Source organism: Hydra viridissima, unplaced genomic scaffold (assembly GCF_058129835.1).
Source record: "Hydra viridissima isolate aposymbiotic clone 2 unplaced genomic scaffold, HvirCarnegie_v1 scaffold_2, whole genome shotgun sequence".
In the NCBI taxonomy this organism is placed as follows: domain Eukaryota; kingdom Metazoa; phylum Cnidaria; class Hydrozoa; order Anthoathecata; family Hydridae; genus Hydra; species Hydra viridissima.
Window position 1 is genome coordinate 25,415,705 of NW_028324301.1, and position 16,033 is coordinate 25,431,737.

The 16,033-nt window shown below is 34.3% G+C and overlaps 2 protein-coding genes across 2 annotated transcripts; both read left to right on the forward strand.

Moving 5' to 3' along the window:
- Positions 1 to 1,570: 1,570 nt before the first annotated feature.
- LOC149892605 (uncharacterized) lies at positions 1,571 to 7,437 on the forward strand. The gene is made up of 2 exons (XM_090078143.1): positions 1,571 to 1,642; positions 5,303 to 7,437. The coding sequence occupies exon 2, from the start codon at positions 5,332 to 5,334 to the stop codon at positions 7,435 to 7,437; it is 2,106 nt and encodes a 701-aa protein (XP_089934269.1). The 5' UTR covers positions 1,571 to 1,642; positions 5,303 to 5,331.
- On the forward strand, positions 7,435 to 9,546 carry LOC149892606 (uncharacterized). Its single transcript, XM_090080084.1, has 4 exons — positions 7,435 to 8,327; positions 8,585 to 8,650; positions 8,912 to 8,968; positions 9,125 to 9,546. Exons 1-4 carry the CDS (start codon positions 7,733 to 7,735, stop codon positions 9,442 to 9,444), a joined length of 1,038 nt encoding a protein of 345 aa, XP_089936210.1. The 5' UTR covers positions 7,435 to 7,732; the 3' UTR covers positions 9,445 to 9,546.
- The last annotated feature ends 6,487 nt before the right edge of the window (positions 9,547 to 16,033 follow it).

The window sequence follows — 16,033 nt, forward strand, 5'->3', positions numbered from 1 at the left end:
AAACTTAACCCACAGTTTATTAAGCATATTAAGCCTTTGCTGACATGTTAAGACATTTTAAGCCTTTGCTATTATCATGAGGCTTTTTTGCTCCACGAGCCAAAAAAGTACGCTAGAGTTGTTGACAAACTGCATCGCGGTCGAAAAGTGTAATTACGCCAACACTTTTATCCGTTTAAGCATTTCGTTTTCGCACGAACAACAATTAAAGCAGCTCGTTGAGCTTAACGACGTTCGTATTTTTTTTCGAAGCCAAAACTTCGGCTATAAGTAGAGTGAAGAGGCACTTCGAAAAACAACAAAGCTGTTCGCAGTCGATAGCAACGAGCGACAACATCTCTGCGAGTCTGGCATCAAGGTAAACATTTTTTTTTACATTTTCATTTGTTAGTGCCACTTTTGTGTACATTATGTATTCAAAAATTTCTTGCTGACGCTAGATTTTTCGTTTTCAATGAACAACAGTTGCAACCTCTAGTCGTTTGCTAAAACAGCTTGCTAGGACAACCAAATCAATCATATGTTGTGAAAATTTCTTTTTGTTCAACTGACTAAGGAAGATCGAGCGAACGCTTTTTTTTTTTATAACTTGTTTGTATCATATTGCTATTAAGAAAACAGCGTTGTGTATACTAAACGTGACATAATTGGCAATTATCCGTAACTAAAAATAAGATAGAAATTACAAACTTGATACCATATTTTAATTACTCTAACAAAACTAGACGTCATCGCGTGAGAAAATAAATGTTTATGACACATAACCTATTTTTTTGTTTTTTTTTTTCTTCTCTTTTTTCCTTTTAATCTCCTTTCTTTCGTCCAAAAAGCGTTTTGATTTTTGCCTCGCCACAAGCGATGAAATCGATAAAAAAACCTGCTCGGACATTCTCAATTCTCAACAACAAAAGCAATCAAAGTTCTAGCTCTCGAGCACGTGCGCCAACAGGTTGATGAAACCGTTCAAATATGCTCGATCGCTAGAATTTAAAAAAAAAAAAAGAAGCAAACCAGAAACAAACCAAAATAAAAAAAAAACAAAAACAAAAATGGACATCTTTAGAACGCTTAAATTTTATAAAATATTTTCCTCTGCGTTTTTAACCAGCTAAACTGTCGTAAAGTTTTTTCGGTGCAGTTCATTTAAAAAACTTAGTTTTCAACTTTTAAACGTTTTAGACTTCTCGTTTAAGGCAGTCGAAAGAAATGAGTCGACTTGCTCTCTCTCTCCCTTTTCGGTTTTGTTTTTGTTTACTTGTTTTTGTTTTTTCTTCGTTTGCCTTCGTTTGCCTTTGTTTGCCTTTGTTTGCTTTTGGAAAAGTTGTCGCCATGCGAGACTTAGTTTTTTTTTGGCTCAATTTGTGATTAAGTGAAGTTCTAGTCTTGAAAGTGTGCAAAGTGTGGGCCAATCTGGTGGCTGGAGTGATGACACGTGAATGCTGGAAATTCCAGACTTTGAGCGGATTCAGCGTACATAGAAAGAAAATGTAACATTCACGTGGGTCTCTCCTAAGCTTGCCATTGGTCGGTCTGCTGGCCTTAAGTACCCCCCCCCCCCCCCCTCAACGTCACGTTTGCTCAACTTTCTCGGTCTTTGGCGCCCAAAGAAAGCTCGAGGAAGGATAAAAATGGCGAGGTTTCGGTACTGCGTTTTCTGTTTTTCCTATTTGTTTTTGTTTGTTTGTTTGTTTCGTTTGTTTGTTTATTTATTTAATCGTTTTTTTGTTTGTTTCGTTCGTTTGTTTGTTTGTTTCGTTTGCTTCGTTTGTTTTGTGATGTTTTGTTTTCCCTTCTTGATGGCACAAAACAGAAGCAAACAAGACTTTCGGTTATATTCGGTTATATTCGGTTCAATAAAAGTTTGTTGGTTTCTGCACAACAACAACAACAACAACAAAAGTCCCTCTGTCCCTCAAAAGCAGTTTCTCCTCTGTCCTAAAGAAGAGCCTCTTTGTAATCGATCTTGTCTGAATGCAGCTCTCCTTTTGCCTACAGGTTTTTATTCCAACCCTTTTGTTGTTGTTAGTGCCATGTTGTTGTTATTGTTATACTCTGTAAAAGCAGTTGTTGCTGTTGTACTTGTTTGTTGTTTCTAAAGACACTGTTGTTGCTGCTGTTAGCGCTGTTAGTAATCACCCACTTGGCTTGTATTTTTGTTTCTTGTTTTTGTTTTTTGTTTTATTTATAAACACTCTCTGAGTAAGTGATGCTGTTGCTGTTGTTGTTGTTACAGTTGCAATGAGTGTTTGTTAATGTTCCCCCACTTGGCTTGTTTATAATCTATTTTATTTTATCAACACTCTCTGAGTCAGTGATGGTGTTGCTGTTGCTGTTGTCGTTATTATGCTTGCAATGGGAGTTGTTACTGTTCACCCACTTTGCTTGTTTTGTTTTTGTTTCTTTATTTTATCAACACCCTTTGAGCCAGTGATGCTGTTGCTGTTGTTGTTGTTATAGTTGCAATGAGTGTTGTTAATGTTCACCCACTTTGCTTGTGTTTTTGTTTTTGTTTATCAACACCCTTTGTGTCAGTGATGCTGTTGCTGTTGTTCTTATTACAGTTGCAATGAGTGTTTGTTAATGTTCACCAACTTGGCTTGTTTATAATCTATTTTGTTTTATCAACACTCTCTGAGTCAGTGATGCTGATGCTGTTGTTGTTATTGTGCTTGCAATAAGTGTTGTTAATGTTCACCCACTTTGCTTGTTTTGTTTGTGCTTTTGTTTTTCTTTATCAACACCCTTTGAGTCACTGATGCTGTTGCTGTTGGTGTTATTATAGTTGCAATGAGTGTTAATGTTCACCCACTTTGCTTGCTTTATTTGTTTGTTGCTTTTTTTTTTATCAACACCCTGCGAGTTAGTGATGCTGTTGCTGCTTTTGTCATTTTACTTGTATTTATAGTTGTTACTGTTCAGCCACTTTGCTTGTTTTTTAATCTGTTTTATTTTATCACCACACTCTGAGTCAGTGATGATGTTGCTGATGCTGTTGTTGTTATTTTACTTGCAATGATAGCTGTTACTGTTCAGCCACTTTGCTTGTTTTGTTTGTTTGTTTGTTTGTTTTTTTTATCAATATCCTCTGAGCAAGTGATGCTGTTGCTGTTGTTGTTGTTATAGTTGCAATGAGTGTTTGTTAATGTTCACAAACTTGGCATGTTTATAATCTATTTTATTTTATCAACACTCTCTGAGTCAGTGATGCTGATGCTGTTGTTGTTTATTATGCTTGCAATAAGTGTTGTTAATGTTCACCCACTCTGCTTGTTTTGTTTGTGCCTTTGTTTTTGTTTATCAACACCCTTTGAGTCACTGATGCTGTTGCTGTTGGTGTTATTATAGTTGCAATGAGTGTTAATGTTCACCCACTTTGCTTGCTTTGTTTGTTTGTTGCTTTTTTTTTTATCAACACCCTGCGAGTTAGTGATGCTGTTGCTGCTTTTGTCATTTTACTTGTATTTATAGTTGTTACTGTTCAGCCACTTTGCTTGTTTTTTAATCTGTTTTATTTTATCACCACTCTCTGAGTCAGTGATGATGTTGCTGATGCTGTTGTTGTTATTTTACTTGCAATGATAGCTGTTACTGTTCAGCCACTTTGCTTGTTTTGTTTGTTTGTTTGTTTGTTTTTTTTATCAATATCCTCTGAGCAAGTGATGCTGTTGCTGTTGTTGTTGTTTTAGTTGCAATGAGTGTTTGTTAATGTTCCCCCACTTGGCTTGTACTTCTGTTTTCTGTTTTGTTTTGTTTTTGTTTTTTTTGTTGTTTTTTTTCTCAACACTCTCTGAGTAAGTGATGCTGTTGCTGTAGTCGTTGTTATAGTTGCAATGAGTGTTTGTTAATGTTCACAAACTTGGCATGTTTATAATCTATTTTATTTTATCAACACTCTCTGAGTCAGAGATGCTGATGCTGTTGTTGTTATTATGCTTGCAATAAGTGTTGTTAATGTTCCCCCACTCTGCTTGTTTTGTTTGTGCCTTTGTTTTTGTTTATCAACACCCTTTGAGTCACTGATGCTGTTGCTGTTGGTGTTATTATAGTTGCAATGAGTGTTAATGTTCACCCACTTTGCTTGCTTTGTTTGTTTGTTGCTTTTTTTTTTATCAACACCCTGCGAGTTAGTGATGCTGTTGCTGCTTTTGTCATTTTACTTGTATTTATAGTTGTTACTGTTTAGCCACTTTGCTTGTTTTTTAATCTGTTTTATTTTATCACCACTCTCTGAGTCAGTGATGATGTTGCTGATGCTGTTGTTGTTATTTTACTTGCAATGATAGCTGTTACTGTTCAGCCACTTTGCTTGTTTTTTTTTGTTTTTGTTTTGTTTGTTTGTTTGTTTGTTTTTTTATATATCCTCTGAGTTAGTGATGCTGTTGCTGATGCTGTTGTTGTTATTATGCTTTCAATGAGAGCTGTTACTGTTCACCCACTTTGTTTGTTTATAATCTGTTTTATTTTATCAACACTCTCTGAGTCAGTGATGCTGATGCTGATGCTGTTGTTGTTATTATGCTTGCAGTGAGAGTTGTTACTGTTCACCCACTTTGCTTGCTTATTGTCTATTTTATTTTGTCAACACTCTCTGAGTCAGTGATGCTGATGCTGATGCTGTTGTTGTTATTATGCTTGCAATGAGAGTTGTTACTGTTCACCCAATTTGCTTGTTTTGTTTTTTTATTTGTTTTTTTGTTTGTTTTTGTTTTGCTTGTTTTTTTTTATCAATACCCTCTGAGTCAGTGATGCTGTTGCTGTTGTTGTTGTTGTTATAGTTGCAATGAGTGTTTGTTAATGTTCCCCCACTTGGCTTGTACTTTTGTTTTCTTTTTTGTTATGTCAACACTCTCTGAGTCAGTGATGCTGATGCTGTTGTTATTATGCTTGCAATGAGAGTTGTTACTGTTGTAGTTATGTCTGTCATTTGTCCTTGTTAGCAAGTTCTATTTGCCCTCTCTTGCCTTTTTTCAACACAGTTTCTTTCTTTGAGTCATATGGTTGCGAGATCCTCTCAAACTCCATCTCTTTATTTATTTGTTTCTTTTCTTTTTCTTTTTTTTTTTCTCATTCTCCTTCTCATAATAGCAATCACTGCTGCCACCATGCATGTAATGCTAGTTGCTCTCATTCTTTTTCATTTGCTAGTGGAAACTTTGTTTCTTCTTGTTGCTCTCTTTTCTTTCTTTTTTTCTCTTTTGCAGAGGATTCGAAAAAACACAGCTCTTCCCTGCAGTTGTAAACATTCCAGGATTGGATGCAGGCAGAAGAAAAAAACTCTCACTGACTGGTTTCCTTTTTTTAGCAAAAACCGTTGCAAACAAACACCTGAACATGTCTTCTTCACAAGAAAACAACTCTGTTGTTGCTTCTTCTCCAAACTCTAAAGCAAAAAAAAAGAAAAGAAAGCAGTCACAAGAACAGAGAGACTTAAAGCTCAAAAACAAAGTCAGGGCCGCATTAGTTGCAGCGTGTGGCTCCGTAAACAGGGTTGTACCTTTCTATGGTACCAAGAAGAGGTACGCTGTTAGCTGTCCGATGCCTTTGTGCAAACATTCGTCCACAAGCATTAAAAGACACTTGACTAAAAAAGATCATTCTTGGACTTTGGATGAAGCTTCCATCTTTTACTCTGCAATGGTCAGGAAGTTTCAGCATGCTCGTCTCGAACGCAAGTCCGGCTGTCCAAAACCTTACCCCTGTTTGCAATGTTGGAAGTATTACGACCGACTGGACATACACTTGAAAGAGACTCATTTCTACGATTCCAAGATGATCAAACAAAAGATTGCAGAGGCAAAGCGATACGACAACGAGAAGCTCTATGTCCCTCAATTTATTCGACCTGCCTTCTTTGGTATTAAGCCAGTAGCTGAACAAGCGTCTGCATCAGGCTCTGCATCCTCTGCTCCTGGGCCTTCCTCCTCTTTTTCTTCTCCGGTTCTTTCCTCTGATCCTCTTTTAAGCTTGCCCTCACCAGTTGCTGGTTCGTCCGAGGCTCCTTCTGCAAACCAATGCACCTCTGTAGAAAACAAAGAGCTGAACACCGAATCCGTCCTTGACTCTGATTTCGATTCCTTAGAGCACTTGGTTTCCAGCTCCTATGTCTTGACCGAAGAAAAGAGACTCTTGTTTCAGCTGGACAAAGATGCTTTTCACTTTTATTACCAGTCAGCAGATGAGCTCTTCAGAGACTTTGAAAAGTGGCTTGTGGTAGCCAACAACAACACTTGGTCACAAGCAAAGATCTACAAAAATGCAGTTGTGGAAATATTGACTTGTTGTGACAGCACGTTGACGCTGCACCCAAACGCCCTCACCAATTCCAATGTTTTGGAGGATAGATACTTCTCCTTGCACTTTAAGAAAATTCAGCTCAATTCCAAGCTGAGTGAACTTGACCAAACAAAAGCCATGTCTTGTCACACGTTGTACAACCGCCTCGTCTCCCTTTGTCTCCTGTTTCGTTTCAGTGAAGCCAGAAACGTCTATTTCGGACTTTCTCATGAGGCCATCCGACGTTTGCGCTGCAAGGTGGATGAGTTGCGAAAAGTGCTGAGGCCCTTTCGTTCTTTGAGGAGGAGCCTTGTGAAAAGAAGAAAAAGCATCAACATCATCAATGTCAGTTTGCTGACCGAATATGGCAAGTCTGCATACGTAAGAGACTTAGTGGAATCGATTAGAAAGGCGTCTCTTCCGCTGACTAGAGACAATGCTGTGTCTCTACGAAACCATCTTCTGCTCTCTGTCACTGTAATTAACAGTTTAAGAAAATCTAACATTGCTCTTTTAAACATTAGAGACTACATGGCTGCTGAGAAGAGTGAGTGTGGATATTGCATTGTGCAAGAGCGCTACAAAACAGCATACAAGTACGGAGCCAAAAACATTCTAGTGCCGAACGACTTGAAAGTGTTGATCGATATTTATTTGCTGAGATACAGAGACCTTCTTGTCAACGACTCTCACTACATGGCTGCAGACACCAAGACTGTTTTGGAGTTGAGCGACTGCTACAGGCCCCTTTTTCCTTCGGTGAGAGCCAACAAAGACGAAGGTGTGACACTAGGTGCAACTAGAGTGCCTGTTTACCAGATGGGTTCCTCTGCTATCACCTCTAGCCTGACGTCCTGCTTCAGAAAAAGCCAAGTAAACATTCCCATGAAGCGTCTTACTCCCACTTGCATTCGCGGTTCGATAGCCACTTACTTTGCCAACAACAGCAAAGAAGATCGCGAGCGGTTTGCTACACTCTACATGAAGCACAGCAGACACACAATGGATAGCTTTTATGTGTCCCAGTGGAACGCTGCAGAGGAGTTGCGCTTTGCCCTGGGCATCGGACAGTCCTTCGGAGTCATAGAGTCTTTGACTGTTGAAAAGTCTGAGAGACCACCAAAGGAGGGAGGAGAAGGATGTGATGGACTGGCTCCGAACTAATGCAGAGGAGTACGGTTTTCATGATGTTGAGGACATTTTTGAGGAAGATTCAGACTCCGGTTCTGACTCTGAAGAATGTGCTGCTACTTTCGGTTGTACCACAGTGGTTCCATTTTCTCCAGCTGTAGAAAACAATGCTCCTTTAGAGGACAGCAACGAACATGTTGTAGATTTCTTGTGTGAACCTAGCTCAACTCCTGTTTCGTCTGTTCCTTCTGAACAAACAATCGCTGGTCCAGTTCTTGAACTATCCTCTGCTCTTGCACAACTAGTTCCTAATGAACAAGCTGTTTGTATGGATGTAGATCAGACTCTAGCTGTTCCTGTTGGCACAGCTTGTTCTCCTCTTGCATTAACATTATTTCCTGATGAACCGGATTTTATTGAACACCATGCACAACTTTCTCCAGTTTACTTTAGTGAGCAAGTGGTTGCCAAACCTGTTTCTGCTGCTCCTGCTCAACAAGTTGCTTTCAGTCCTTCAAAAGAGGTCTTTTCTGTTCTGCTGGAAACAGTGTCTAATGTTGCTTCACAGCAAGATAATCTTATGGCTGTCACACGTGTTTTCCATGCTCCTCCTGAAGCTGCTCTTCTTGAACCTGCTCTTCTTGAACCTGCTCTTCTTGAACCTGCTCATAAGCAAGTGGTTGCCAAACCTGTTCATGTTGCTCCTTCTCTGCAAGTTGTTTTTAATCCTTCAAAAGAGGTCTTTTCTGTTCCTCTGGCTCCTAATCTTGTTGCTCGTCAGCAAACGATGGCCAAACCCAGTTTGTTTCTTTCAGCTGTTCCAGTCCAACAGGCTGGTACTGTTCTTGAAAAACAGCCCTCACCTGGTGCTGTTCAATCTGTTGGTAGTCTATTTAGCCAAAGTCTTGCTTGTACATCCAGAGGTAAATTCTTTTTGATTTTTGATTTTTATGCAAATCTCAACACGCTTTCAAAAAATAAAAATGCCCAAATTAACTCCTTGCCCTATTGTTATTGTTAAAGCTGTAAAAAAAAAAAAAAAAAAGAAAAACAATAAAAAAAACAAAAAAAAAAACAAAAAAAACAACACAGAAGTGTGTATGTATTTGTTGCAGGACTAATTCTGTGATTGCTTAAATGTTTACACAAGTGAATGATACTAAAACTGATTATGTTTTAGAAGTAAAAGATCCAAGAAGAAAAAAAATCAAGTTGGAAATGCCATCTTTTACTCAAGAACACATCGGTAATGTAAAACCTAATTTATACAAACATATATAAACACAAACCTCTTCTTGCACAATTTCAGATGGTTAACTGTTAATAAAAACTAGCCATCATTGCTAAGTGCACTTTTAGAAAGTTGTGTCTACCCGATTTCTAATGATGAAGTTAGAAACATCACCGTTAGAAATCATGCACAGCTTGTTATTATCTCTAACACTTAGAAACTGTTGATGGTTTTTTTATGAATTAGAAAAATGAACATGGTTTTATTTTATTTCAGGATCAACTCAGCCAAGAACAAAGGAAAACAAAGCAGAAGTTAGCCAATGCCAATTAGGTAATCTTTCAAAAACCAGTTATTGCTATCAGTGCAAACAATAAGGTCAACAAAAAAAACAAATAAAAAAACAAAATTAATCTTGTCATGCTTCAGAACCAAATGAATATTCGATTTAATCTCTTTGTGTTATGACTTGAGTTTGTAAAATTTTAGATGAAATAGTTGAAAAGCTGAATGCTTGCCCTGGCCACAACGAATGGTTCAACACCAGAAGTTTTCCTCGATGTGCAGCTTTAGTGTTGGCATACATCTTGCAAGACGTGTTTACAGATGTAAGCTCAAGTTGCTCGTACAAAGATTACCTTGGCATCTTGGCAAATCATAGCAGTGACAAGCTCATTCATGTCTTGCAAAAGTACTCCTACCGAAGCCATATTAAAGACAAAATTAAAAACATGAAGCTAAAAATTCAAAAAGAGGGTAGTTTAGAAAAGTTTGTTCAATATGGCAATATAGTGAGACCATTTATGTAGTTTAGAAAAGTTTGTTCAGTTTGGCAATAAAGATGGGCCTTTTGTGTAGTTTGTTTTCTCTATGCTTTTGCAAATATATTTATCTGTTTCGCTAAATACATAATAAACAAGAAGTTCTGTTAAACTGTTCTCACATTTCTTATTTAAAGATAGTTCAAACTTTTTTTATCTTTAAAAAAAAAAAAAAGTCGTTTTGTTATTCTGTTAACACTTTTAATAGAGTTGCATTTAGAATTACTTCTGATGTTTTTAAGAGTTTGTTAAAAAGCAAATTAATATTTTCTGTGATGTTAAACTGCATAAGTGAAATTTAAAAAAGGAAAACTGCTCCAACCATTTTTCGGAAAAAGAAATCAAAAAGTTCCTTATTTTAAAAGATCTAGACATCCATTTCTTCTTCAGCAAAATAGCGAGGCTTTTTTTATGAACTCTTACTCTCTATTTTTTCATATATTTACACAAAGGATTTTATTAAGTTCAATGTAAACATACATAGAAGTATATTATGTTTTTTTTTTTGTTTGTTTTTTTTTTATGGTGTCTAACTTTTGTTTCACTTCTATTTTATTTTACGTTTATCTTGTATTTTATCATGCCTTATTGGTTTTTGCGTTTTGTGATGTCAAGCTGCGTAAGCTAAACTTAAAAGAGGAAAACTACGCTAACTTTTCTTTGAAAAAATATTCAAAAAGTACCTTAAAAGAGAAAGCACACGAATTTAAAAAGTTGTATCTTGCCATCCAATTCTTCTTCTGCAAAGTAGTGAGGCTTTTGCTCTCTAATTTATCTCTATTTACGCAAAGGGTTTTATTTCAATGTAAACACGTATAAAAGAATACTTTGTTAAAAATAATGTTAAAGGAGTTGCGTAAAAAAAACGTCTGAATAAACTTTCTTTACAAAAAAAAACAACTAAGAAACAAGCGCGCCTAAGAAAAACCAGATCGCGATTCACTAAGTCAATAGACGAAAGAAACAAACTTTAAAAAGTCTTTCTAGACAACAAATTCTATTTTTGGCAATGCAGTTTTTGTATTTATGCAACCTATCTTTTGTTTCACTTCTACTTTATTTTACGTTTACCTTGTATTTTGTCTTGCCTTTTTGCGTTTTGTGATGTCAAGCTACATAATCTAAACTTAAAAGAGGAAAACTAGGCTAGTAGAATATTATGTTGTTGGTTTTATATGCAGCCTAACTTTAGTTTCATCTATATTTTGTTTTGCGTTTATCTTATATTTTATCTTGTCTTTTTGAGTTTTGTGTTTTGTGATGTCAAGCTACATAAGCTAAACTTTAAAGACCTTTTTTTTGAAAAACTATTCAAAAACTACCTTTAACAAAGTAGCGAGGCTTTTTATGCACTTTTACTCTCTAACATACCTATATTTGCGCAGAGGATTTTATTTAACTCAATGTAAACATACATAGAAAAATATTGTTACCCGTTTATTTTATGCAGCCTAACTTTAGCTTCATCTGTATTTTATTTTACGTTTATCTTATATTTTATTTTGTCTTTTTGAGTTTTGTGCTTTGTGATGTCAAGCTACATAAGCTAATGTTAAAAGAGGAAAACTACGCTAACCTTTTTTTGAAAAACTATTCAAAAACAACCTTTAACAAAGTAGCGAGGCTTTTTATGCACTTTTACTCTCTAACATACCTATATTTGCGCAGAGGATTTTATATAACTCAATGTAAACATACATAGAAAAATATTGTTACCCGTTTATTTCATGCAGCCTAACTTTAGCTTCATCTACATTTTATTTTACGTTTATCTTATATTTTATTTTGTCTTTTTGAGTTTTGTGTTTTGTGATGTCAAGCTACATAAGCTAATGTTAAAAGAGGAAAGCTACGCTAACCTTTCTTTGAAAAACTGTTCAAAAACTACCTTAGACATAATCTAGATTTAAAAGAGGAAGACTACGCTATTTTTGCTTTGAAAAAACTTTCGAAAACCACCTTAATCGATAGAGATAGCACACGATTTTAAAATGTTGTATCTAGTGATCCACTTCTTTTACACCAAAGTAGCGAGGCTTTCTATGCACTTTTACTCTCTAACATAGCTATTTTTGCGCAAACGATTTTATTTATTTCAATTTAAACATGCCTAGTAGATTATTATGTTGTTGGTTTTTTATGCAGCCTAACTTTAGTTTCATCTATATTTTATTTTGCGTTTATCTTATATTTTATCTTGTCTTTTTGAGTTTTATATTTTGTGATGTCAAGCTACATAAGCTAAACTTTAAAGAGGAAATTTACGCTAACCTGTCTTTGAAAAACTATTCAAAAACTACCTTTAACAAAGTAGCGAGGCTTTTTATGCCTTTTTACTCTCTAGCATACCTATATTTGCGCAGAGGGTTTTATTTAATTCAACTTAAACATACCTGTTAGATTATTATGTTGTTGGTTTTTTATGCAGTCTAACTTAAGCTACATCTATTTTTCATTTTACGTTTGTCTTATATTTTATTTTATCTTTTTGTGTTCTGTGATGTCAAGCTACATAAGCTAATGTTAAAAGAGGAAAGCTACGCTAACCTTTCTTTGAAAAACTATTCGAAATCTATTTTTGAGATAATCTAGATTTAAAAGAGGAACACTACGCTAATTTTGCTTTGAAAAAACTCTCGAAAACTACCTTATTCGATAGAGATAGCACACAAGTTTAAAAAAGTGTATCTAGTCATCCACTTCTTCTACAGCAAAGTAGCGAGGCTTTCTATGCACTTTTACTCTCTAACATTATGCATTTTACTCTCTATTTTTGCGCAAAGGGTTTTATTTAATTCAATTTAAACATGCCTAGTAGATATTTTATGTTGTTGGTTTTTTATGCAGCCTAACTTTAGCTACATCTATTTGTCTTATATTTTATTTTATGTTTTTGTGTTCTGTGATGTCAAGCTACATAAGCTAATGTTAAAAGAGGAAAGCTACGCTAACTTTTCTTTGAAAAACTATTCAAAATCTACCTTTGAGATAATCTAGATTTAAAAGAGGAACACTACGCTAATTTTGCTTTGAAAAAACATTCGAAAACTACCTTATATTTTATCTTGCCTTTGTTAGTTTTGTGTTTTATTATGTCAAGCTTCATAATCTAATCTTAAAAGAGGAAAACTGCGCTAACTTTCCATTGAAAAAGTACTCAAAAAGGACCTAAATCGATATAGATAGCTCACGATTTTAAAAAGTTGCATATAGTCATCTTCTTCAGCAAAGTATCGAGGCTTTTTATGGATTTTTACTGTCTAACTTTCCCATATTTGCGCAAAGGAATTTATTTAGTTCAACTTAAACATGCCTAGTAGATAATTATGTTGTTTGTTTATTATGCAGTGTAAACTTTGTTTCATCTATATTTTACGTTTATCTTATATTTTATTTTGTCTTTTTGAGCTTTGTGTTTTGTGATGTCAAGCTACATAATCTAAACATAAAAGAGGAAAACTACGCTAACCTTTCTTTGAAAAACTATTCAAAATCTACCTTTAACAAAGTTGCGAGGCTTTTAATGCTTTTTTACTAACATACCTATATTTGCGCAAAGGATTTTATATAATTCAATTTAAACATGCCTAGTAGATTATTATGTTGTTAGTTTTTTATGCAGCTTATCTTTAGTTTCATTTATATTATGTTTTAGGTTTATCTTATATTTTATCTTATCTTTTTGAGTTTTGTGTTTTGTGATGCCAAGAATTTTAAGCTAAACTTAAAAGAGGAATGCTACGCTAACCTTTCTTTGAAAATCTATTCATAAACTACCCTAGACAAAAGCTAGATTTAAAAGAGGAAAACTACGCTATTTTTGCTTTGAAAAAACTTTCGAAAACCACCTTAATCGATAGAGATAGCACACAATTTTAAAAAGTTGCATATAGTCATCCACTTCTTCTGCAGCAAAGTAGCGATGCTTTTTATGCACTTTTTCTCACTAGTTTGCTTATATTTACGCAAAGGAATTCATTTAATTCAATCCAAGCATATATAGAAGATTATTATGCTATGATTTTTTTTTTCTTTTATGCAGCCTAACAATTATTTCACCTATATTTTATTTTACGATTAACTTTTATCTTACTTTTCTTTTTTGAGTTTTGTGTTTTGTGATATCAAGCTACATAAACTAAACTTTAAAGAGGAAAACTACGCTAACCTTTCTTTGAAAAACTATTCAAAAACTACCTTTAACAAAGTAGCGAGGCTTTTTCTCTCTAACATACCTATATTTGCGCATAGGATTTTATTTAATTTAATGTAAACATACCTAGTAGATTATTATGTTGTTGGTTTTTTATGCAGTCTAACTTTAGCTTCATCTGTATTTTATTTCACGTTTATCTTATATTTTATTTTGTCTTTTTGAGCTTTGTGTTTTGTGATGTCAAGCTACATAAGCTAAACTTAAAAGAGGAAAGCTACGCTAACCTTTCTTTGAAAAACTATTCAAAATCTACCTTTGAGATAATCTAAATTTAAAAGAGGAACACTGCGCTATTTTTGCTTTGAAAAAACTTTCGAAAACTACCTTATTCGATAGAGACAGCACACAAATTTAAAAGTTTGTATCTAGTCATCCACTTCTTCTACAGCAATGTAGCGAGGCTTTTTATGCACTTTTACTCTCTAACATACCTATATTTGCGCAAAGGATTTTATTTAACTCAATGTAAATATACATAGAAGAGTATTGTTACCCGTTTATTTTATGCAGCCTAACTTTAATTTCATCTATATTTTATATTGCGTTTACCTTATATTTTGTCTTGCCTTTGTTAGTTTTGTGTTTTGTTATGTCAAGCTTCATGATCCAATCTTAAAAGAGGAAAACTGCGCTAACTTCTCATTGAAAAAGTACTCAAAAAGGACCTAAATCGATATAGATAGCTCACGATTTTAAAAAGTTGCATATAGTCATCTTCTTCTTCAGCAAAGTATCGAGGCTTTTTATGGACTTTTAATCTCTTATTTACCCAAATTTGCGCAAAGGACTTTACTTAATTCAACTTAAACATGTCTAGTAGATTATTAAGTTGTTTGTTTTTTATGCAGCCTAACTTTAGTTTCATTTATATTTTATTTTACGTTTATCTGATATTTTATCTTGTCTTTTTGTGTGTTGTTTTGTCAAGCTACATAAGCTAAACTTAAAAGTGGAAAACTACGCTAACCTTTCTTTGAAAATCTATTCAAAAACTGCCTTAGACATAAGGTAGATTTAAAAGAGGAAGACTGCGCTATTTTTGCTTTAAAAAAACTTTCGAAAAATACCTTAATCCATCGAGGTAGTACACGAATTTACAAAGTTGTATCTAGTCATCCACTTCTTCTATAGCAAAGTAGCGAGGCTTTTTATGCACTTTTGAGTTCTAATTTATCTCTGTTTACGCAAATGGTTTTTGTTTATTTCTGTGTAATGATATACAAAAGAGTATTTTGTTAAAGATTATGCTGCAGGAGCTGCGTAAAAAACTCTGGTGACCTTTCCTTAAGAAAAAAGCAACTGAGAGGCATGTGCGCTTTAGAAAATTCAAATCGCGATTCACCAAATTAAAAGACGAAAAGAACGAACTTTAAAAGCTCTTACTAGACGTTTGTGTTTATGATAGGCAATGCAGTTTTAGATTTTATGCAGCCTAACATTTGTTTCATCTATATCTTATTTTACGTTTATCTTATACTTTATCTTGCCTTTTTGAGTTTAGTATTTTGTGATGTCATGCTAAATAAGCTAAACTTTGCTAATTTTATTTGAAAAAATATTCAAAAACTACCTGAATTATAAAGCTAGATCTAAAGGAGGAAAACTACGCTAACTTTTCTTTAAAAAAATATTTAAAAACTAACCTTAAACATAAGCTATATCCAAAAGAGGAAAACTATGCTAACTTTTCTTTGAAAAAATACTCAAAAACTACCTTAAACATAAGCTAGATCCTAAAAGAGGAAAACTACGCTAACTTTTCTTTGAAAAAATACTCAAAAACTACCTTAAACATAAGCTAGATCTAAAAGAGGAAACCTACGCTAACTTTTCTTTGAAAAATATTCGAAAACTACCTTTAAACATGATTTAGATTTAATAGATGAAAACTACGCTAACATTTCTTTGAAAAACATTCAAAACTACCTTTAAACATGATTTAAATTTAAAAAAGGAAAACTACGCTAACATTTCTTTGAAAAAATATTCAAAAAGTACCTTAATCGAAAGAGATAGCACGCGAAATTAAAAAGTTGCATCTAGTCATCCGTTTCTTCTTCATCAAAGTAGCGAGGCGTTTATGCACTTTTTATTCTCTAATTTATCTCTATTTACGCAAATGGCTTTTGTTTATTTCAATGTAAAACTTTTCAAAAGAGTATTTTGTTAAAGATTATGCTGCAGGAGCTGTGTAAGATAACTCTGGTGACCTTTCTTTAAGAAAAAGCAACCTAAAGTAGATGTGCGCCTAAGAGAATCCAAATTGCGATTCACTAAATTAAAAGACATATACAACAAACTTTAAAAGTGAAACTATTTTTACAAGCGTATTTGGTAAAGATGAAATGTTCTTATGACATT